General features: G+C 38.9%; 4 protein-coding genes across 4 annotated transcripts; 2 read left to right on the top strand and 2 right to left on the bottom strand.

Moving 5' to 3' along the window:
- Window positions 1-584: 584 nt before the first annotated feature.
- On the bottom strand, window positions 585-12,517 carry kcnj9 (potassium inwardly rectifying channel subfamily J member 9). Its single transcript, XM_042498152.1, has 8 exons — window positions 12,307-12,517; window positions 11,048-11,451; window positions 9,491-9,704; window positions 6,989-7,190; window positions 6,119-6,311; window positions 5,597-5,794; window positions 3,798-3,928; window positions 585-1,442 (listed from the first exon to the last, which is right to left on the bottom strand). The coding sequence occupies exons 2-8, from the start codon at window positions 11,343-11,345 to the stop codon at window positions 1,176-1,178; spliced, it is 1,503 nt and encodes a 500-aa protein (XP_042354086.1). The 5' UTR covers window positions 11,346-11,451; window positions 12,307-12,517; the 3' UTR covers window positions 585-1,175.
- Window positions 12,518-13,175: 658 nt separating this feature from the next.
- eif3f (eukaryotic translation initiation factor 3, subunit F) lies at window positions 13,176-17,744 on the top strand. Its single transcript, XM_042498155.1, has 8 exons — window positions 13,176-13,302; window positions 13,702-13,772; window positions 14,496-14,575; window positions 14,652-14,789; window positions 14,871-14,962; window positions 16,676-16,812; window positions 17,029-17,142; window positions 17,584-17,744. The coding sequence occupies exons 1-8, from the start codon at window positions 13,191-13,193 to the stop codon at window positions 17,635-17,637; spliced, it is 798 nt and encodes a 265-aa protein (XP_042354089.1). The 5' UTR covers window positions 13,176-13,190; the 3' UTR covers window positions 17,638-17,744.
- Window positions 17,745-18,362: 618 nt separating this feature from the next.
- Window positions 18,363-19,265, bottom strand: LOC121951712 (MICOS complex subunit MIC26-like). Its single transcript, XM_042498157.1, has one exon. The coding sequence runs from the start codon at window positions 19,206-19,208 to the stop codon at window positions 18,615-18,617; it is 594 nt and encodes a 197-aa protein (XP_042354091.1). The 5' UTR covers window positions 19,209-19,265; the 3' UTR covers window positions 18,363-18,614.
- A 277-nt stretch (window positions 19,266-19,542) lies between these two features.
- On the top strand, window positions 19,543-23,835 carry dnaaf6 (dynein axonemal assembly factor 6). Its single transcript, XM_042498158.1, has 7 exons — window positions 19,543-19,592; window positions 20,153-20,297; window positions 21,162-21,228; window positions 21,348-21,453; window positions 22,332-22,428; window positions 23,238-23,323; window positions 23,558-23,835. Exons 2-7 carry the CDS (start codon window positions 20,205-20,207, stop codon window positions 23,685-23,687), a joined length of 579 nt encoding a protein of 192 aa, XP_042354092.1. The 5' UTR covers window positions 19,543-19,592; window positions 20,153-20,204; the 3' UTR covers window positions 23,688-23,835.
- Window positions 23,836-24,163: the final 328 nt, after the last annotated feature.

Raw genomic sequence — 24,163 nt, 5'->3', positions numbered from 1 at the left:
TCTAATACCTGCTTTTGGTAGCAAGATCCTGGTAGGAATGGCAGTAAAAATAACAGCCGCTTTATTAGTAAAAACATATTGCTTTTTGTGGCCCCATCCTGGCTGGAAATGCAGCAATGTCTCTGTAAAAAATAACCACTTTTCTGGTACTATCCCCCCTGGAAAAACAGTGATGACTTGCTAAAAAAACAACTAATTTTGCTGTTTGTTGGTTTTGAATAGTGGTCTACAGTGGACTGCAGCTTGACAAGCATCCCTTCCATCTTCCAATGACAAACTCAGCACATATACTACGTATGATATAATACGTATGAAATGTACAAATGTAACGCACCAGTGTTTTGCAGAAATGTACAAAGCTGAATTTTTCTTCTGACGATTGTGTGAAGTTACTCTTAAACAAACATAATACTTTGTGCCTACAGAGGGTAAGAAATTATTTACACTTAGGGCAGGAAACCAGCTTTGTTGTCCTCTGTCTATGATTCACTGGACACTTTTATAATCTTTTGACAGCCAAATTGATGTTTCAAACATTTTTCTAGCACCACATGATGGTTTGTTGCCAAATGACGTTTGTATACAAATACTAGCGGCTGTGGGCTGCTGTTACTTTCCCACAGTGTTAACACCTGATTGATGTACAACAAACCTTGGAACAATCTTTGCATCTTCTAAAGAAATTTGAGGTTATTACGATTTCAGTCTATACTTTAATATCATCTAGTGATATTCATGCGCAGGTGAAAATAAAGCATCTATGCACTGTACCTATTTTAAATGTGAACAATCCACACACGTGATTCTGCACAAACAACCACCTTGTCGTCTTTTCGCAACATTCTGCTTTGGTCCACAGGATATATTATTGTTGACCCCACCTAAAGCATAGTATTGTCATTTAAATGTAGATAAAGGCAAGGGTGATTGGAGCTAACACAACATATTAAAAAAAAAATAGCACGCATACAGTACAATTATAACAAAGATCAACATAGAAATAAAAGACAACAAATACTGAGAAATAAACTCTTCCATATGGTAACATAAGATATGGCATATACTGTAGAACTGGCCAGAATGACACTTCTCATTTGCCTTGAAAGAAAAGATCTGCAAACACTAACTGTGGTGAGGTGGTGATATACTGAAGTTCTTTGTAAACATTCTCTGTTCTAGGCCTCTGATTCAGATTGGTCGGTGGCGACGCTGCCGTTCAGCTCGCCCAGTCCTGTTTGCTCCTGGATGTCCGTCATCTCTCCGACGATAAAGGTCGGCTCCCCTCCTTTGCTGTTGGCTGAGCTGCTGTCCGGCTGCTTGGCCGCCTGGTTGGTCAGGGTGGGCTCTTCATCCAGCCTGCTGGAGATGGACCAATAGAGGTGAGCGTCGAGTCTGGCTGCAGCCAATGAGAGCTCTCGTGCTGAGCAGGAGGGCGTGTCCACCTTGAGGGAGGGGAAACATGAGAGCTGGTCAAATCACTGAACACTAAATTAATATGTCCCTGTGATAAAGATGTTAGCATGGCCAAGAAAAAGCCCAATTCCCTGTAATGTTTTTAGTTAAAGAAATCATTTTAATTTTTTGGGAAATACACTTGTTTGCTTTTTTTGCTAAGAGATTGATACCACTATTATGTCTGTCCAATAAATATGAAGCACCAGCCAGCTTAGTTTGTTTAGCTTAGCTTGAAGACGAGAAACAGCTGACCTGCCCCTGTTTAAGGGCCCTGACACACCAAGCCATTGGTCGGTTATCGGTGAGCATCTGCTTTCCTAGAAGTGTCTGCTACAAGTTTGGCAAATGTCAGCCATTGTTGTCTTGTTTTGGGTCAATTCAGCATGTTTAGGTCAGTTCAGCATATGGGAAGAGAATCAGCAATGAGGACAGCAAACACACTTTGCCTTGTTTCCGCTCTTTATGCTAAACTCAGCTAACAGCTGCTGGTGATTGCTACATATTGAACAGGTAAATATGAGAGAAACATCAAATCACAGTTCAAACCTATTGAATCAAAACACAGAGTGGACTGCAGAGGGCCCAAATAAATTGGCTTCCCTAAATATTTGGAGCCCATTTGCACTGTTGTGGTTAGATTATGATGTCAGGTTACTTTTCTGAACTGGAAAACAAATTTTAAAAAAAACAAGTTCCAACAATATTCTCCCCTGTCATGCAACACTGTGGGGACGTTGACTACATGGAAGTTTGAAATTTTTTAGTACTTCAAATTTTGGGGCCAAACCAATTTCAAATGTAAATGATGACCGTGATCGTGTCAGAATTATACGGTTCATTTTATCTCTGTTACAATAATTATTGTTGAGGGAAAGAGGAAAAAACAACCACCATGTAAGACACCATGTGTATTGAACACCATGTAAGTCTCAGCAAGATAGCCAATATGCGTATCGCCAAAAATATCAAACTATTCCTTTAAATGTCGTAATTTACTTTATCAGTTTACCCTTTTCTCCTCCACAAGCCTCGGCTATTTCTTAAACCTACTTTTGGGGATCAATATGTGGAACTCACAAACAGAAGTTGAGAAGGAAGAACAGGTCAAACATCATGTGAAATCAGGTGCTTCTTATTAGATTTTTAGCGTGCTGTCACTGTTTGTGCTCTGTGCTGTGTGTGTTTTCCTGCTGAGTTGTGTGCATTTGTATAAAGGCTTATCCATGGAAAGGCATATGTTGGAAAAGCTTTGGTTTATGGAGTCAGCCCATTCTATGTACTTTTCCTTACCAAAATAAACACGAAATGAATACTTCAGTTGGAGTTCCTGCATTTCCCAGCATGCCTTTCGACAACCCCAAGAGAACAAGTGTGAGAATTGAGCTGCTGGTTATACATGTAGGTGGAGACAAGAATAGGGATAACAGCAAGAGTTGCTCCAGGTTTCCTCACTCAAACACTGTTAGTTGGTAGTCAGTAAAAGAACCGGTATGTTTTGCCTCTTCTAATGAATTTAGTAAAAGCAGTGAAAATGGCTAAATAGTTTGACATTTAAAAAATTGTTTTAAATTGTTAATGCATTTTTTCATTATTAAACTCCATGGTAACGACACTGTTTGTCCTTCTATGGACAAAAATGAGAAAATGCCAAAATCTTAGTCAGACATTTCAGGTACACTCCCAACACATGTAGGGTTCCTGTGGATCCTTAAAAAAGTCTTAAAATTCATTAATCTAAAAGTAAGGCCTTTATTGTTATTAAAATGTCTTCAATCAATACGTCAAAAGCCTTAAAAATGTTTTTTTCTGAAGTTGCGTTGTAAAATCTCAAAATATTTGTTAATAACTAACTCTTAAATAATTAACAGAATCCAAATCATATGACAATTTAAAACTTTTTTTTTCAAGGCAAACCAAATGGATACTTTTATAATAATGTATGTTTTCTATGTGTTCCACTTCAGAAGGTTTTTTTCTCCAGCATTTTAAGTAGATCATCCAACTTTCTAACTTTACCAAAAAAGGTTGCAGTTTATTTTTCCAGAAAATTTAGATAAAATTGTTCCTAACCCTAAGTCACTGATGTGAGTTCATTTTTTTCATAAATTTTTGTTTTTGTAAAGTTGGTCACAAATTCAATACCGATTGACATTAAGGTCCTTAATTTAATTTCTATCAAGCTGCAGGAGCCCGGACATGTTGCCAGTAGCTGTTTAATTGACAGCAAAGAATTTTTTAGGAAGAAAGTTGACTTAAAAAACTAATGGCAAATTTTTTTAACACCACATATGACACATCCCTACATCAGCCTGTAGGTTGTCCCTTGCTCCGAAAGACGTTACCTCAAACGTGTGATGAAAGGCTCCGTAGTCGACGTCAAAGAAGCCCTCTGCCAGCGACATCATTGGGCTAAACCTGTGACCCCACATCACCTCCTCCGCTAGATAGGAGCTCCTCGCCTGGCACGTCATCCCTGCACACACAAAGCACACTGGTGAGTACATACATTCATTATGCCTCACAAAATAAGTTGTGATACATAACTGGGTATACAGTCTGAGCGGAAAGTCTAAGCAACACAGGTTAAACCCTGAGACATAATTAGTCACAAACATTTTAACTAGTAAGCTGTCATTTATGAATATTCTCGGCAGCTGAGTTATGACTGTACTTCTTTGTAACTCTCCACAGTGGTCTGACTAAGGGAATCAATATTTGGAGTAGGCAGAGAGGCCACCTTTACCTCATGGAAGATGCATCATGAATAGCTCTGATACACTGAATTCCTGCCAAACAGTGAGGTATAGTTGAGTATGTTATCCTCTCAGAATGAATCTGACATAAGACCAATGAGAAGGGGATAAAGCAAAAGAGATAAACACAGCTCATCCAAATCCTTATGGGGTATAGGTAAATGGCTATTTGTTTCAGCCAGGCTGTCAATACCGATTTGGATTTTGTAGATTTCAGACAGTATGACAATAACATGAGATACAAAAGTAATATTTAACTGCACTTCTAAATATATAATCTCTGGGAAGATCTCTGAGCAGGGATAAGGTGTAGCCCAGCTTCTGTGAATGATTTTCACACTCTGTACACAGTGAAAACAGACCTCTCAAGGTTTTGATGAATTTGGTTAAAAACCTCTTGGTGCTGAAGGGTGTTTTGAGCTTAAAAATACGTTTGAGCAAAGTGTGACAAACAGTCAGTTAGTCCATAAGGGGTCACTTTAAAGAAACGTGTGTTTTTCACAAACATGGTCACGTGTCACTGGACCGGCGACCCACTTTTGGACCATGACCCACCAGTTGGGAACCACTGCTGTACGGCTTTTAAATTTTCTCCAGCTACAAGGATTTTCTAAGATAACACCGGTAGTCAACAGTTAAATAATGAGAATATACAGTACAAGAACACAAAAACATCCCTCGCAAGATCACTGATTTTGTTCCCTTTTCACTTAGATACTTATATCTAAGTATATAGAGGTATATTCCCTCTGTAATCACAACATCACAAGGCTCTAAAAGCTTCCCCGAAATTGCAGATCTAAACTGAGACACTCTGGAGAGGGGAATTTCATTTTCTAATGGACAGCTTTGGACAGGGTTTGCTTTCTGTAAAACAGTGATGGTATTACTGAAATATCAGACAGTTGTATGCATCCACAAGATTAATTTTCCTAATGCTCAGTCAGTACGTGTTGTTGCAGCCAAACATGCATTTACAACACAGAGGCCATTAGAGTTTTACAGTCAGATTAAATTGCAAGGCATTATTTCTCATACAAAACAATGTTGTTAAGTTGTCATATCTTGTGTAACATTTTTCATTATTTCAATTCTACAACATATCACATAAAACCCCCTGAGTAATAAAATAGTATTAATGTTATAATTTATAAAGCATGTGCCTTGATACATTTTAAAGCTGATAAAGCTACATTTATTTTAGTAACTATTTATAGTATAATTTCCAGATTTTTTCAAACTTATAAACATACCCTGCTCAGTCATTTTTATGTTTAATATTTTCTTGAAAGTTACTTGAAAGTTGACTCAACTGGGAATGATTTATAGATGGAAGATTTTCGTTTTTCTCATTCTCCTTAATTTAAAACGTTTAACCCATTCCTTACCTGTTGCCTCCACCATTCCCTCTAGGATGACCACGATCTCAAAGTCCTCCTTCTCCAGCTGGGCTTGCGACATGTCCCAGAAGGGTGAATGTGAGTCGATCTCATGGGAGATCACCAGCGGAGAGACCAGGAAGAGACGATCATCGCCTGTCTCAAAGCCCACGCTGATGTCTGTCTGGTCCAGGGGGATGAACTCACCTGAAAGAGCCGATAAAATGAGGGGTAAGTTAAGGGAAATCAAGAAATGAAAATCCTCCTGATCCTCATGCTTTAAGCAGTTTAATACAAAATCTGCTTAAGTTTAGGGGAAATAATTATTAGTTTTATAACATACTCAAAAAATTGAAGTTATATTTGAAAAATCTATTAATTTTAAGAAGGGATACTGTAGATGCCATAGTGGAAAAAGTTGTAGTGGACGTTTGGGTTGTTGTAGTAGTCATTATTGTAGTCACATTAGTGTTGATAGTGAGTAAAATGTGTGCAGATACTTTCATTAATAGCTTTATTTGGTTTTCTCACCCTCCTGAGTCTGTTTGGACTTGATGAGCTTGGCCCTCATGTTGGCCCCTACGATGTGGGAGCTCCGAAGGTCGCCCACCCTGAACATCAGACAGAGCTTGTCGTCTCTCAGGGAGATGACGGCGTGTTTGGAGAACACCAGTGTCTCTGCCCGTTTGTTGGGCTGCGAGATCTTCACAAACATACAGCCGACCTGGACAGAGAGGCGGGAGGGACAGGACAGGTGAGAGTGCTTGCACAAGGCTGAAATGTTTGCAATAACTAGAAAAGTAGAGGATTATTGAAAAATGAATGGCATGTCTTGTTTATCATAATTAACAATGATGCAGACTGTACAGAAACATTCATTGTGAGCGCTGAATACAAACGAAGCAGGTTGCTTGTTATTTGCTTACTATTTACGGTTTTAAATATAAAAACACAGCAGTGACATTTGACATTTTAACCCCAGACTCAGTCATTTTTACTATGCATAGTAAAATAGCCCAGTTGCTATTATGGCATGTTTCCAGCTCGCAAACATGCATAAACATGATTCCACTCGGACGTCGGTGATCGGTAAAAACAACTGAATTATAGAAAGTATTGGAGTTATGAAGTTATCCTTCATAACAAAACACTGAAACAACTGATTTAGAGAGTCCCCTGTTAGTGAAATTCTCCACGATTCATGTCCATTATAATCGTCCGTAAGATGCAAGAAGGGAAATAATATTTTATTCTCCAAAAATTAACAAAATCTTCTTAATAAGTAATATTAATGACAACACATAATACCCACAAAATATTGGGTCATTTTTGCTATCACTTTATCCAATTTCTGAATATAAATTTCCCCTTTCTCAGTCATGTACCAGTGCGAGTGCTCACCATAAAGGCGTTGACCATTGAGCCCAGTATAGCTTGCAGCAGCAGCAGCATGGTGCCCACTGGACACTGGTCAGTGATGACGCGGTGGCCGTAGCCAATGGTGGTCTCTGTCTCGATGGAGAAGAGGAAGGCCGAGATGAAGCCGTTGACATTGTTGACACACGGTGTCCACGTCACATCCTCCAGATGGTCCAGATCACCCCTTTGGGGAGGAAAAAAAGGAGGAGTATGTGTGAGAAAGGGAAGGAGGGGAAGGTGACAAAGTAGGTGTCAAGAGGGAAAAATAGACAGAGCGAGAAGATTTATATTCTTAGAACAGAGGTGCAGAAATATATGTATGACGACTCGTCTCTCCCTTTTATATTTACAATACCTTTCAGCTAACACTTACCATGAATAAGATGCAGTCTTATCCGTAATGATTAACCTAACATTCATGCTGTCAGTTTTCACGATGCTGCAAAAACCTACCTTTCCATCATATATCATGACATCTTCACTATGCTGGTTTATGAGTCCTCTGCCACCTAAAGTCTGCAGACTTCCTTTCAAACTACTCGCTACACAGACTAATGTCCTTGATTAACACAGCTCCAGCCAGAGAGTGAGAGCTAATTAATGAAAGTGGTGTTAAGTAATTTATATAATATATGACTTTTATTGACCTGTGTTGGTGACCAAGGAATTGCAATAACACCAGCAGTTCCCTGGCACAGGCTTAAGGTGGCCTGTAATTGATATAAAGAGGTCAGGATTTTACGAGACGAATACGTTAGCTAATTAGAGTGGGGATCCAGCAGACACATCTAGTGAAGAGGTAACATCATGATGAAATACAGCGTAATATTGATACTGCTTCGTCATCTGCTTTTTTGGCTGAAAAGTGGGGCGTTTTTAGCTGTCGTTGCAGAAATGTCTTGCGATATTGGTCACTATCTCATAGCATCATCTTCCATCTTTGAGCGATTAAAAAAGGTGGTGTTACCTCGTGATAATTTCATTTAAGGACATTATTGGGAATACTATTATTTGCTTTCTTGGCGAGAATTTGATGGGAAGGTCGATATACCACTTTCACATCTGTCTGTCAAAGATTTACTATGCAGTAATGTAACTACTTATACAGAAGTAATCCCTCTCAGTCATCACTTATGAACCACTACAAGAGTTTTTGCAGAGACTCTGCTCTATGTGTGTATTTTCTGTGGCCAGGACATTTATGGACATAACACTCAGGTGCATTGGGGCTTTATAAAAAGGGAGCAACAAGAGGCCGTAAGCAGCAGGCACCCAAGAGACACAACGCAAATAGGTAGGCAAAACGCCAAACAAGAGTTAATCTGGGGTTGGCTTTTACTTTCACTGGCAAGCATATTTACAAACAGTAACTGGTAATCCAGCATGGTATACCTTTAAGTATTACGCTACAGCCAGGAGACAGTTAGCTTAGCTTAGAACAAAGTCCGGAAACAGGGGGAACAGGGGTGTGTCTAGGGAGTGGCCTGGGGTGGCATGGACCACCAATAAAATCCAGTAAAAATAAATAAATACAACTGTTTAAAAGTTTGTTTAAACAGGCTTCTTTATTAAAAAATCTTGACACTTTATAATTGCTGTTGTACTATTTACTTTTGGAGGAGCAATTTTTTTAATAAAGTATGAAAGATTATTTTCCATTTTTTGTTGCAACTGGTAGGTCTGTATATCTTTTCAAGTAAATTATGGGCAGGAACGTAAGACCCTTCAACATTAGCAGTTAATGTACTTATGGGTAGTGGAGACAAAAACAGTAAATTAAAGCTATGCCACCGTGTGTCTCCGCAGCAGCGCTCATTCTTCCTGCCACCCCTGCATTAGTCAGTGTCCCACTTGGGACACCCCAGTAAAAAAAAAAAAAAGTCTGCACACGCCACTGAGGAGGAAACAGCCAGTCTGGCTCTGTCTGAAGGTTTTAAAAAGGCTTACCAATTCATATGTTACATCTTCTGTTTTATACTATGGTTTTTGTATGGTTTCAACAAAAATAACCATCTCCTGGCTGTAGCTTCATATTTACCAAACACACAAGAGTGGTATCAATCTCACAGCGAGAAAGCGAATAAGCACATCTCACAAAATGTCAAACTATTCTTTTAAGTAGCAAGGAGGAGGAGAAAAGAAGAAAGCACACACTTAAATGTGCTGTATGTTGCTCTGGAGTCTTCTTATTTTGTTGAGTCTCATTCTCAGGTCGTCAAATACTGGAACTAGTCAGACGTAACCACCAGCCCAAAGCATTGGTCTCTTTTAAGGAAAGCCCTGTTCTTGGTCATATGCATTTTGCCATAATATCTGAAAGTGATGTCATTTTGAGTTAAAGGACTTTTGATCTTGCTTCTCGGCATTTTGGATTTAGCAACAGTAGAGCTCAGGCAGGATGAAAACCTAGACTCCTTTATGGCACACAAGACAAGAGATGTAAATAAATAAACTTCTTCCACTCCCTTTTCTCAACAGTCTTACCTACAGTAGGCTATGAGGTACCAGATGGCCCCAAAGAAGAGCCACGTGACGGCGTAGGCCATGACGAAGACAAAGAGCGAGCAGCGCCAGTTGAGGTCCACCAGCGTGGTGAAGATGTCAGTCAGGTAGCGGTAAGTCTCCCGCATGTTACCGTGCTGCACATTGCAGCGACCGTTTTTCTCCACATAGCGTTGTCTCTTGCGCCGAGTCCGGGCTGGTTAAGAGACGGTGGGGATGGGGTAGCATGAGACACAGGGGAGAGAGGAGAGGCAGCACAACTTAGTCAGAAAGGTTGGAAATATGAAAGGCTGAAAAATGGGAGATCTTGCTCTCGTGGAAAACCTGCAAAATGAGTTTTGTTGCTTAGAACAGGGTTGAAGATGAGTCCTTACAGGTGTTTTAGTTTCATAACCTCGTGTTCAAAGAAACCCTTACAAAACCCTTTAGAATACTTCAAAAGCGTACACATGTCTGCCTTTCTACGTTTCTGAAAAGTTTCACTGTTTGAAGATACAACTGTGACTGCAGTCAGAGGATGCGTGTTGAATGAAAGCGTGAAGAGACAGTGGAGGATAAACAGAGGAAGGTGCCAGGGGACAAAACTACTTAGAGAGATGCCGTGTGGCTCAGAGGAAAGTCAGGCTGGTGAAAAAGGGATAACAGAAATGAAAACAGACAGGTGAGCAAAAGGGAGGAGATGGAGTACGACAGGACAACATCATCAAACACTCAGAGAAGAAAAAGCTACATCATTGGACTGTGGTTACTGTACTGCCCTAACGGGAACTGATGGTGTTGCTTGTTTGTGGAGAGGCTTTTAACTGTGGGTGCACCCAGCCACAACTGAGATTATAAGACATACAGGATGTAAAACGTGTGTTTTTTCGCTCTGATGACAGCAATAGATATAAATCAGTGTGCATCTGACCTATAACGTCACATATTAAAAGTCAAAGCAGTAGTTCAGCCCAGAATATGATGCATTTCTTACTATATAATAGTAATAATAATATAATATTTGGTTCATGTTCTCTTGATAAAAAGTTCTGTGATTTTGAAAGCTTTAAAAGCGTAGTTGTAAAAACTTTCTTCTATTATGTGCTTCAGGCATATGTTCTATAACAAAAATCTGTTAACATCCAGTTCTTTAATTAAGTGTTTTATGTTTTTAGGGTTGATTTTTCTTCTTTCACAAATATCTACAGTCAAGCGGAGAGAGAAACTGGAGCAAACAAAGAGCTACTGGAGAAGCCTAATGAAAAAAGATGCAAGACTGTCAAAATCGCTGAGGCATGAACCACTGCAGCACAGTTTAAATTAGAGGAGATTCACAGCTATTGCGACAAAGTTGTGGAGGAGAAGGAGGTGCACAAGTTTAGTCAGTGTACACTGTGTGTCTGTGGAGTGGAAAGAAAGAAAAAGCCAGTCAATCAGTAGCTCCCCGTCTCTGCATCCTTCATTATGTTTTCTCCAGGCTTGAATGAAGTGAATAGTAGGCAGCCATAATATTTTGGAAACATTTATTTAGGACAGAAAGTCACATGCAGAGTCACTTACCCCACCCAAACCGTCCCCTCTCCTTCTCCGTCCCCTGGGTCTTCTTCCTGGACTGATTGATTGTAGCTTCCCGCTCAGCCAGCTTGGCCTGGAACGACCTGTTGACCTTGGCAAAGGGCGGTTGCGACGGCGCCGTCTCTGTGGTGACGACATGGCCCAGCTCCTCGGATACGTTAAAGACTCCGGTTGAGGCTGTGGCCTCGGTGGCCACCTCCACTTCTTCCCCTTCCCCCTTCTCCTCCACAGGGAGCGAGAGAGAGTCTGGGCGGGAGGGAAAGACTGAGTTCTCCAGCGCCATGGCCTGTGTGTGTATGTCAGGTGTATTAGCGTGTTATTGATATCCTCCCTATGGCAGACTCTGTCCAAAGGCTATTGATTGGACCATTTGTTTGCTTGACTGAAGCCTGGAACATAGGAGAAGAAAACAATGATCACATTAAATCCTGTAATTGATTAGCTGTTTTGCTGCCACAGTAACATGCTGATAAATGATTTCTACCTGCTACTTCAGGAGCTTTTTGAGCTCTTCTGTCCCTTTAATTTATCTTAAGATTTTTTTCCCCGACATTAATAAGGTCTGTGTTCTGACTTGCTTTGTCTCTGCCTGTTTTATCATTTCACCCCTTTTAAATTCAAAATGTAGCAACAAAAAAAGGAGGGAAATCATAATGTTTGAGGTTGATCTTTCATAGTGTTGTGTCGCTTTGGAATCAGAGATGGAAGCAGAATAAATGTCTTTTTCTGAAAGATAACCTTATCCTGGAGCACAGCGTGTATGCATATTAGAGCCACTTTCACTGTTTTCATAAAGCACCTTGGGGTAGGTGTGTGTGTGTGTGTGTGTGTGTGTGTGTGTGTTTGTGTGTGTATGGCCCCTGCCTGTGTGTGTTGTATAAGTGCACTTACTGCTATGTGGTGAGTTTATGCTACAGGCCTGCTGGGATTTCTTACATAAGTCTCATATGAATCTAAAAAACTGAATGTGGACAGTGAGACATGGTGTGTCCCTGACATATTAGCACAGTAAAATGGACTCCTAGTCTCTCTTTAGCCTCGGATGATGTGCGTCCATTTGGAAAATTGGGGGTTGCACGCAAAAGGAGACTGATGGTGACAATCAAGATGACGCACTACGCCTGATGGATGGATCAGAAATAGCCTCAGTTACAGGATGTCTGTTAGCCAGCCAATAGGCTACAGAAAACACAAGGCAAAGCTTGAGGATTATGTCAGACAGCTAGGGATGAAATAAATCTTACCTGCTCAGTGTAGTAACTTGTAGATGTTGTAACACCTGGACTGGGCAGATGATTTATCATAAGAAAAACGGAAATCTGGTCCAAGAACGAACCGCGACTGGCTCGATGACACCCATTTCTTGTGTTTACCAGCGACGCAGCATCAGTCCACTCCTGCTCGCTTTTTTTCCCAGGAAAACAAAGACCACCTCGATTCGACCACAATATGTAAAAACAGAAAGCGAACACACCATCCACTGAATGATCACGCATTAAAAAAAAACTCCTGCAAAACAAAAATTCAAGTAGACTGATCACGGCGTTTGGACAACATGTGTCGGCCAGTTGACGTGCGAAATGGTGGCAACAGGATAACCCGGCAGCGCAGAGAGCTCCATCATCTGTGCATCTGATGGAGTCAGTCAGGTGTGGAGCCACTGAGCGGCGGAGGATGCTGTCATCAGCCCAGCCCCTCTCAACCCTGCCTGCCTGCCTCAGACGCTTCTGGTTTCAATAACAGTCATCTGCGTCCTCTCCTCTCACCGTCAGACCCTCTGCATCTGCACACAGGGCATAGATGATCACGTGCAAAAGTCTTATTGTAATCACAAATAAGTCGTTTTTAATGGCCATTTTTCCTCATTTTAATGCAAGTCCGCGTATATTTCCGGCTCTTATACAATGGAATTATCAAGTCTGGCTCCTTACAATCACGACAAGAAATAATTTACAGAGGTTATTCAACTTCTGCTTATATCAGATACAGTCACATTGTTGCATCAACTGTATCAATAACTTGATTATAATTAGTGTTTTATTCTCATATTAACCGGTGTTACCCCGCCGGCCTCTAGGTGGTGCTGTATGCTTTCACCGGAGCCGGTGAGCAGTCCTCCTTTTCCAAGATGTCGGTGTACGGGCCAGTGGTGAAAATTCACCCCGTCGTTCTCTTTTCTATCTGCGACTCTTATGAGCGGAGAAATGAGGGAGCGAGTCGTGTTATCGGGACCCTTTTGGGTGAGTAGGAATTTGGAAATATTTTCGGGAGGAGCGCCTTTTAATAAAACCCTCAGGAAACTGGCTAATGTTAGCTTCCCTGCTAACGCATGTTGGCTTGGTTCAGACCAGCAGTGCTAACCTGGCTACATCTAGCTAGCAAAACATCCATTGTAACAGCTGTCCGTTCGCTCAAATGATCACGCAGATGTAAAACACGGACTATCTGTCAGGTTAAATAACCGTTTCTGATTAATTTCTATTCGGCTATAACATGTATCAATCTGAATTACACGTTGCTGTGTTGTATGATAGCCGTTGCCGATGGTTCGTCATGATTTTAGCCTCTGTTTGCTAGCATACAATGCTAAAACGGGTAGCCCAATAAAGGTGCATAATTTATAAAATTTTCCCTCTCAGGTACCATTGACAAGCACTCTATTGAAGTGACCAACTGCTTCTCTGTCCCTCACAATGAGTCTGAAGATGAGGTTTGTTGAATCAACTACTTTGTTCATATTATGTATGTAAACGTATTTGGTGTCAATAAATGATTGTTTGGTTGTTGGATATTTCCAGAAAGACTGTTTAATCAATCTTAATGGAAAAATGTAGCACTAGCAGCGAACTCACATCAATAACACCGAACAGATTAGACAGAAAATAACTGCATTAACGTATAACAGTTTTATTTAGGAAGTCATTGAACAAAAAACTTTACTCCAAATTCTGACTACGCTTCCCTGGTAGTAATCCGTACGTTTTGTGCAACTCTAGTAGAGTGTGTATTTTTTATAGTCTTGTATTGATAAGGCTAGGTGCTTCCTTTCAATTGCATAGATCTTCAGTGGGATCTTGTCTTGCTGAAGTAAAATGCATCCTGCAAGATAGTAAGCTGTTGAGTCTCTCAAAATGTAATGAAGGACCATGAATTGTCAAACAGTACTTGGATTCATCATGTGTCTTTCTCAAACGAAACAATGTTGTGAAGTGTTTGAAAGGTACTGGTACTTCTGTGTATAAGTAAGATGAAGAAATATTAATTACATTTGTACAGATGATAAGTCAAAACGGAACATTGTTGAGCTTGGTACAAACACTTGTAGACAGAGATGACTTGCTTCACTTTCATTCTTGAAGAGAGGAGATGATTAGTAAAAAAAAAAAATTTAAAAAAGTGTCCATATGTTTAATTTTATGGTCTTTTCCAACAGGTTGCAGTAGACATGGAGTTCGCTAAGAACATGTACGAGCTCCACAAGAGGGTGTCACCCACCGAGGTCATCATCGGATGGTGCGTCAGTAGATCAACTTTGAAATTTCATGGATGGAATTGGAAATCGCTTATACTCACCACAGTGTCCTCACAGGTATGCCACAGGCTTTGACATCACAGAACACTCAGTGCTCATTCATGAGTACTACAGCCGCGAGGCCACCAACCCCATTCACCTGACAATGGACACAGCACTGCAGAGTGGCAAGATGAACATCCGCGCTTACGTCAGGTTGGCTGATCTTTTTGTTATAGACTTTTTTTTTTGTGATCAACTACAGATTGAGAATGTGTTTGTTTGTTTCCCTCACAGTGCGCAGATGGGTGTACCAGGAAAGACGGTTGGTGTGATGTTCACCCCGCTGACTGTGAAGTATATCTACTATGACACCGAGAGGATAGGCGGTAAGAATACAAACAGCACATTAATCTGACTTTTTGGAAACAAATGCTTCCCAACAAGAGCATGTGAGCAAGGAGAGGGCACGAGCAGAAATATCTTGGATAGAAAACAGAGTGGATTTTTGGTGGATTGTGGCATCAACTAATCTGGTCCATTTAGCTCCAGTTTCACTCCAGTGCAGCCAACAATATGAGTTTGAAGTATGCCTAATCCAGAATGCATCTGTGTATTGTGCACACACAATATTTCCTGTCAAACATGGGGTATTAGTAATCGAGTTTACATGTATGTCAAAAGAAAACTGAACAAGCAGTGAATGATTTGAGTAGAGTGGGTTGAAATGTGAATTGAGCAGGGGAGCCGAGGGAAATGACAGCTCTGTGAGTAAAATCTCACCGCTCCACTCCACTCACACGCCCTGTTCCAGATCAAATATATGTTATCTTAAATTTATTAATTATTTATTTTGATGAAATATTATGTTTTTGTATTACTTTGGAAAAAAAGCCTCTAAACTAGATGACCTGCATACAAAAAGGAAACAAAGCCCAAAAAAAAGCCAGACGAGACAGAGATAAACACAATGAAACAGCCTAAAACAATAATGAACAGGAAAAATGACTAAGATTAAAAAAGAACGTTTCGGTGTGCATGTCAATGGAAAGTCAACTTGGACTGCATGTAACATTTTTGTCCCAGCCAATATAATTTTTCTAACTTCGTCAGTTCTTGGCTCTCATTACAGAAACTTTTTAAGTCTTGAATCATATCTTTTTCTTGGTATAGTTTCAGATGTCTTTTAAAAAAAATTGTATTACAGAAACATGTTTCCCAACTGCATTCAGAAAAAAATCCTTATATTGGATCAGGCACATCCATTATTTTGGAATCAACTCTTGAATGTAGGCCATGTATTGAACATGTTACACATTATATGACTTTTATATATTGTTGTCGTTATTCTTATCATAATCTGGTTTTATTGCCATTTACACACACAAGGAATTTGACTTGATGTTTTGGTGCAAAAGAATTAACATAAAGGAAGAATACAAATAATGAATTTAAATAGTATAAGACATACGATAAAAATATAGAAGCAATTTGAAAATATAAAATGAAAAAATAGAATATAAAGAAAACAAAACGAAAGTACAAAAGGTGGTAGGAATAGTATGTATATTTTGTTCATTGTTGGAGCATTGCACACATATTTCTATTTTTATGTTTTTAACTTACACCCTTTTTATACATTGCATTGTAGAATAAGGCACAGTTTTCTATTTTACACACTTAACACACCCACACATTATCCATATTATACTTTAAATATTCACATATTGGTTCCGTCTATTACTGTATTTGTTATACATTTATATTTTTACACACTTACATACTCAATGTATTATACATACTTTATTTTAAATATTTATATATATATATGTATACACTGTGCTAATTGTTTATTATTACTGCATTTCTATTTAATATTTTGATATACATGTACTGGTACTTATTTCTACTTGCGATAATTCTCTATGCTGGCATCAGCGTGACTGTAATGAACCACAGCTCTCCCCCAGAGATCAATAAAGTATTTCTGATTTCTGATTGTTTCCATAATACAGTGATAGGAAATCATTAAGATAGGACAAGTGGTGAGGATATTTTTTCTGTAATGAGGCCCTGTACTCAGTCTCATCTGTTTGTTTTAGTGGACCTTCTGCAGAGGACACGTATCCTTCCGAGTCGCACCAAGGGGTTAACCTCTGATCTGTCCCAGGTGGCTGGCTCTGCAGCCAGGGTCCAGGACATGCTGACCACTGTGCTTGCATACATTGAGGATGTGCTGGTGAGTAATGGAGCGACTGGAATGATGATACGACTCCGATCCGATGTGACTGTGTCCATATGTATGAAATGATAAAGCAGTACCCTCCACTCTTTGTTTTCCTGGTCATATTCCAGCAGTTCTTCTTCGTATCAATCCATTGTATCTCGAGGGATCATTTGTGAAGTAATCAAGTTTATGGTGGCTGTAAAGCTAATGCTGTTCGATCTGTCTCAGTCTGGCAAAGTGACAGCGGATAACAGCGTGGGCCGCTTCCTGATGGACCTGGTTAACAAGGTCCCCACCATCCCAGCCGAGGACTTTGAGAACATGCTCAATTCCAACATCAACGTAAGTGCTCCATGTCTGTTAGAGAACAACATATACATTAATTTCTGGTATAAATAATTTTTCTAATCACCGCTAATAGCTTTAGCACCCCTTCTTCAGCCTTCCAATGTTTTTAACTGCACTCAGGCTTGTTCCCAGCACATAGTCACTCTCTCCCATTGATTACAGGAAGCATCCAATTAGACTTTGTGTCTATTGTTAGTGCTCTCTTGCTCCACTTGTCTCGTACTTCTTTACTCAGTACTTGTCCAGCTCACACAGTCACATAAGGAACATAGGGGTTGTTATTACATTTGTTGTCAGGGGACTGTCGTTCTGACCTCGTAGTTCTTGAATTTTGTCTGTGTGTAACAAGAAGCATAAGCATGTTTGACTAATGAGCTCATTTTGTGTCACTATGAATAACATTGTAATAACAATATGACTGTCTGTTTGTTGCAGGACCTGTTGATGGTGACCTACCTGTCCAATCTCACCCAGCACAGATTGCTCTAAATGAGAAGCTGGTGCTGCTCTGAGGGGATTTCATTGAAGTGATTCATATTTAATTTTTGTACACTTTTTTTTTTTTGGCTGAGTTAAATAAAGACGTTAAACAGTCATACAGTGTTCACCTTTGGGTTCCAGGCATTGTCCTTGGTCATATTGTAATTACAAATAATTCAATTTGGTTTCTTACAAATGGCTAATGAACATTATGGGAAGGGTAATATTGCTAATTTAATCTGGGTTTTTGAAAAAAAATTGACATCTCACATTTACAGCTTTTAACTCCTTCAATGTAGCTTTCATGATGTTTAACATTATAGGGCTGCAATTCCTAATTATTTTCATTTATTGATTAATTAGCCAAACATGTTCTCAATCGGTCGGTTAATTGCTTGCTGTGTAAAATGCTAGATAAGATTAAAAAGTGTTCATAACAATTTGCTAGAGCCCAAGGATGTCTTCAACAGAAACCCAAATATATTAACTTTACTTTATCAGACAAGGAAGCAAATTCTTAGCATTTATAAACTTGACTGTTTTTCTTAAAAACAGTCAAAATTACAATTAATTGATTATCAAAATGGTTTATTTTTCCCTAAATGTGTTTATTGAACAATTGGAATTTATTTGTATTAATTTACATAGGGCTTTATTTTTGACAATGCTCATTAAGAAGTTAAGCTATCAACACTTAAAAGTCTAAAATCAACAAATGTTTCAAGACTTAAATGTAAGACAGTTGATTTTTTATTAATTCTCTACATAAATATACATTCAAATCAGAAGCAGAGGTAAATCATTCAAGTTGCAAACTCGTGACAGGCCATGCCCGGCCTGAGTTACATGAGAAGCTTAGTGCAAAAAGTGGGCATGAGGAAGTCACACACACATTAGTGCCTGTCTAAGTAGCACGTGTCAATCTACTGTATTAGGCAGCTGCTGATTTCTTATTGCTGAGTTGTTGCAGAATCACACAGGGGTCCTCAGGGTTTAGTCTCTGAGTCGGAGCTTTTCCCAGCTTTGGTTTGAGGATTCACCATCTTCTCCAGGGCAGCGTAGCCTTGCACGGCTCGCTCGTACACGGAGTCTCCGGTTGACTTTGCGATGGCCGCAGCTCGCTCCGGGTAGTACAGGGAGGCGCTCACGGTCATCAGGCCCGCCGGGTAGATGAGCTTTTTAAGCCTGGAGCCTCTGCCAAGAAATAGTCCCAGGACACCGGTGAAGCCAATAACTCCTGCCCGGGGATAGAAGTCCTTCGGCGGGTTCTTCAAGTAGGCATAGGTGCCATCCCCCCACTTGACAGCGCTTTGAACTTTGGGTTTAATTTTGTTATAGGCGCCCTGACACCAATCCGTGTATGGCTCTGTGAGCTTCCTGAGAGAGGCGACACTCTGCTCCAGCTGACCCGCCTCGGGCTCCACATACCGGAACTTCTGCTGAGGAGCGCTGTACAGCGACAGCTCGTCCCGGAGCAAAGGGGCGGTCGTCTCTGTCTCCCCGTCACCGGCAGCAGCAACCACGGTGATCGGCAACAAACTCACAGCTCCCGGCATTGCACTACCTGTCACCTTCAACATGATCCCTGCGGGCCATGCATTCGCTACGGTGTCTGAGGAGGGACACGACTAGTACTCGAAGCGGTAATCACTTCGCCTTTCAGCCGACTTTGGACAAACGCTTTACAGTACCCTTAAAAACAACATCAGGGCCAACCTATATCAAAGATAGATAGACATATAGATAGATAGATTTTATTTATAGCTGATCGTTCATTAAGTATATGTAATAGGCTACGTATTAAGTCGGATTGTTATTTAATTAAATGCGGTTATTTGATAGGCACTTGTTGTTCCTATGGGAACTCGTGTTATTGTGGAGTACCTTAATATATTCCTAATTATACTGAATCAAGGAAAAAATAGAGCACAGAAGCCTAAAATCTGCCACATGTTTATGCATCAGTAAGTATATTCTTCTTGTTTGGAAAAAAAAACAGTTTTGGAAAGGCGTTTGCGGTTATCTTAATATATTTTTTAATTCAAAACTTCTCGTTCAAAAAGTATATTGTTTAATCGATTTTTTGTATGATGAGTAGTTTTTACAAGGCCAACATTTGCTTTAATTACGAGACGTCCTCCACAACTGGAAGTAAGATTTTGTATTTATTGATGCCTATTTATTTATTTATGTATTTATTACTGCGCTATTAAGACTTGCTTATTACACTTAGTCTATGTTAATAACATAGCTGTGATTTTTTTGTCGAGTGTAGCGACCTTGTTCAAAACTATCTGCCTCTCTACTTTTCGTTCATTCATTTGATCGAGGGTTCATCTTCGTCAGTGACGTCACTGGTTCCCATGGCAGCCTGGTCGTCTCCAGGGAAACGGAAAGCGTCAACAGGAACAGTCCAAACGTTCAATTAGCGATAGCTTTGTTTTTTTTACATATTCATGCTTATGTTATTTTGTACTGAATGGTTTGGGTTTTGTTTTGTTTTTTTCACTTTTTTTACGTTTAGAGGGAGTAGCCTAGTTGTTCTTTGGGGATAAAGGAAACTTGTGCTGTCCTGAATGGAGTGTTTTGGAGTATCATCCGCTCACAACCTTCAGGCTCTGTCTGCTTTGTTATCACCTCAGCAGGATGATGATGATGAAGACTGTACAGTAAGATATTGATATTGTACACACGAATCACTCATCTAGTTTGCACAGATTTCGATAGTGCGTTTACTTCATTTGGTCTTGGTAAATGTTAATACTCTTGCTACTGTGTGCGTGTCTCAAAAAAATATTTAACCCTTTAGAAACTAGATCAAAATCAGTTTTTCTTTTTTCAGTTTTTTAAAATGTATTTATTTATTTTTTGGTGCTGTATTCTGAGCATTTAAAAGCATTTAAACTGATGGAACCTAACAAAAACTGGTTTGATTTCTTTTGAAAACACGAGGGAAAAGAAAACAAGCAACTTGGTTAAAAAAAAAAAGTCTGGCAAATTGGAAGAAAAAAATAGTAAAGTGTGACAAGAAATTACTTGAAAATGAACTGTGAGGAGATTATTAGATGTTATACGAAAAAAGAAAAATGTCCAGAAAATTATATTTAGCATTTTTATCATATTTACAGAAAAAAAATATATATATATATATAAAGGTAATTTTCTTGACTTAGTTTATTATATATATATATATATATATATATATATATATATATATATATATATATATATATATATATATTTCTTTTATTTTAACTTTTCTTGGTCATTTTTGGGCCATTTTTGCTTATTGCCTTCTTCCCATGTTTTGAAAGAAATAAAGCCAATTTGCTCTGGTTTCAAAGAGTTAAGGAAGACAAAAACTAGTGCTTTTCTGAAATTCCTTCTGGTTAGTTAACAGTTTGTTTGTATTGTTTTTTTCCTTGTATAACTGTCTTAAAGTGAGTCTGCAAAGACTGGATGACTTTAGTGTTTATTTGAACTAAAGCTTTAAGTCTGTGTTTGCTTACAATAACATCAGTTTATTTCAACAGAATGTGGCTGCTTGTGCACAGCTGGGTCCTGGACATATCGGGCCCCCACCCACAAAAGATATAGAAGGTAGGCTTTGTATTTCTTGTACATAACTCCTAAAAAATACCGTAACCCCTAAGTCATTAACTCAGATGGCTTGATGAAATATAAAGACAAACTTTGCTTGTGTATTGCTGTTTATTCAGTGTCATCTGCCTACGTGAAGAAGAACAGCAAAGACATCTGGAGCGAGGAGGAGGTGGCTGAGGCTTCCCAGTACGACGATCTTGCTGACCTGCGGCCACGACCAGAGTAAGACCACAGGGCAGAAAGAAACACGTGAACGGTTTACTGATGTATGAAGGGGTCAAACACTAAAAGCAGACATTTTCCTTAGTTCTTTTTTTCACTCATTCCCTCCATCCAGACTGCACCTTTCATCAACCTTACTTCTTGAGTTCTTTTGACTCATTTAAGGGTTTAATGCTTTTAACCTGGATCAACATCACTTTTCTTGTGCTGTATTCAGACATCTTGACAAGTATTTAAACCTTTGAACAAATTTGTTTGATTTCTTTCAAAAACACGGGGGGAAGGCAAAGAGCAACTTGTCCTGCAAATTGCAAAGAAAAAAAAGTACATTTAAAAAAATGGAAAAATGTCCAGAGAAGTATATGTTTATTATTTACTATAATTATATATATTTAAATTATTTTACAGAATTATTGCAATTTGTAAAGCAGTTTTTTCAGATCATTTCCTAGTTCTGTGTTTTTGTTTTTAATCATTTATTATTAATGTTCACATTTTTTGTTTTTGTTGTTTGGTTTTTCGTTTATTTATTCATTTAATTTTAAGTTGCTCATTGCCTTCTTCGCATGATTTTAAAAGAATGCAATCCAGTTCGCCCAGATTTAAAAGGGTTAGCTCATACCTTTCTCATTATGAAACTTTGTATAATTATTACTTAATGCTCACCTCACTTACCCTTGTTCTATAAACTAATTTTAAAAATACAAGGGAAAGCAAGACTGCCTGTAGGCTACAGAAGTATTAATCACAAATACAGACCACATTTTCCACTCTCTGTTTACCTCAGCTGACACTCACATCTGCCTGATTCTTTCTGTTTGTTGTTTGCTATTAATTCTGTCTAGTGTTTGAAGTGTGTGCATAACCTTTGTGTTCAGGTATGAAATCATCCTGAAGCAGAGTGTGGGGACAGAGGATCTGTTCTTGGGCTTAAACAGAAAAGACCCGTCTTCCATGTGCTGTGAAGCCATGCTGGTAACTTATGAAATGCCAACAGACCCCCCTTCCCCGTTTTTGATACTGAAAGAATTAATGCGACCAGGACAGCAAGAGAAGACAAGATTAGTGTTGGGTAGTTTCAGATAATTAAATGCAAGAAGTAGATCATTTCAGGCATAATAAAGAAATAAGCATTTTGAAACTGTTTATGAGCAGTGTAATAATGTTATAAGGCATAAAATCAAAAAGTTAAGCAACACAGATAAGGCAGAGGAAGTGTAACTATAAAGGAAATCAAAGCAGAGGTAAATAAAGAGTATACATTTTTTTGTTTTCCCATACAGAGACAGAATCCAGTCAGAGAGGAAATTGTTAGAGCAAATTGGTCAGTTTCTCTCAAAAACATGGGGGGAAAAAGGCAATGAGCAACAGATTTTTCCACTAATGGTAAGAAATTAGAGGACTTAGAAAATTACTTTTTTTAAAAAAAAAAGCAAGGGAAAAAATATGTTTATACCTATTAAAATTAGATATTTAAAACGATGTCTCAGAATCATTTTAATTTTAAGCACTTTTTTTTCCAGGTCTTGTTAGCCTTTTTTTAACTTTCTTTTTCATATTTTTGTATTGCTTTGTTCGTTATACTAATTTGAGTTTTTTTTTATTTGTTCTTTTTATTACTTTCTTTGGGTCAATTTTTGGGTAATTTCTTCTTTTGTTGACTATGCAGCCACCTTGTATTTTTGGAAGAAATCAAGCCAGTTTGCTCAGGTTTCAAAGGGTTAAACTGTGAACAGTCAGTGTACAATAATAAAGATGCTGACTTTTTTTCCCTTCACTTTTAGGTGAAAATCAAACTACCAGAAACGAAAGCAACAGATGTGGTCCTGGATGTAAAAGAAAAGTTCCTTGATCTGCGGACACCAAAATAGTAAGGGATGCTTTGAAAATGTTCTCTTTCATTTTTAATCCCCTCAAGACGGAGCAGCGGCGGTTTTGACCAAAAGCTCCAGACATTTCCTTCTAATCAGAGGTTCACATCATGATCTGAGCTTTGATTGCTGTTTCACACCGCTCTTAATATCCTCCTCTCTCAGATGCACACTCTCTCCCCTGTGCTCTCTCCATCATCTCTTTAACCTGTCTCCCTTCCCTCTCTCCTCAGCAAACTGGGTCTTCATCTCCCACATCCGACCCACAGCCACGGGGGGAAAGCTCAGTTCTTCAGCGAGAGGGGGGAACTGGAGGTGACTCTGCTAATGAAGCGGCCCTTAGATTTTATCAACATGCACTGAGGAAGAATGATAAGAGACAAGTATTCAAAAGACACAGAGCAGATCTAAAACCAGCATACAGTAGAGAAGATGCGTTAAAGAAAGAGATGGTTAGAAAAATGTTCTGTGAATGCTGATTTTATGGTATTTTTTACGTCTGTCCCCTCTAATTCCATGAGTATTAAAATATGGTTTTCTAGTCTGATTAAGTGATTGCTTTATCAATAACTTTAGAACTGTGGGCATTTAACCCTTTAACAGTCACACTAAGAAATACTTTTGCAAAAAATGAAACAACATTATAGACCGTAGAATATTCTAACAAAAAGCATCAATTTATTGAGAAAAAAAAAAACATTTTCCTAGTATAATGCATTGTAAAAGGTGTGGAATATAATAGAAATCTGAAAATAAAAGTAACAATAAACATATTAAAATAAATAAAGAGATGCAAATAAAAATGAGTCTAGTAAAAAAAAATCTGTATAGAATGTATG

This window comes from Plectropomus leopardus, chromosome 12 (genome assembly GCF_008729295.1).
Source record: "Plectropomus leopardus isolate mb chromosome 12, YSFRI_Pleo_2.0, whole genome shotgun sequence".
NCBI classification, from domain to species: Eukaryota; Metazoa; Chordata; class Actinopteri; order Perciformes; family Serranidae; genus Plectropomus; species Plectropomus leopardus.
The sequence above is the reverse complement of the archived record's forward strand: the minus strand, read 5'-3'. Positions and strand labels throughout refer to the sequence as shown.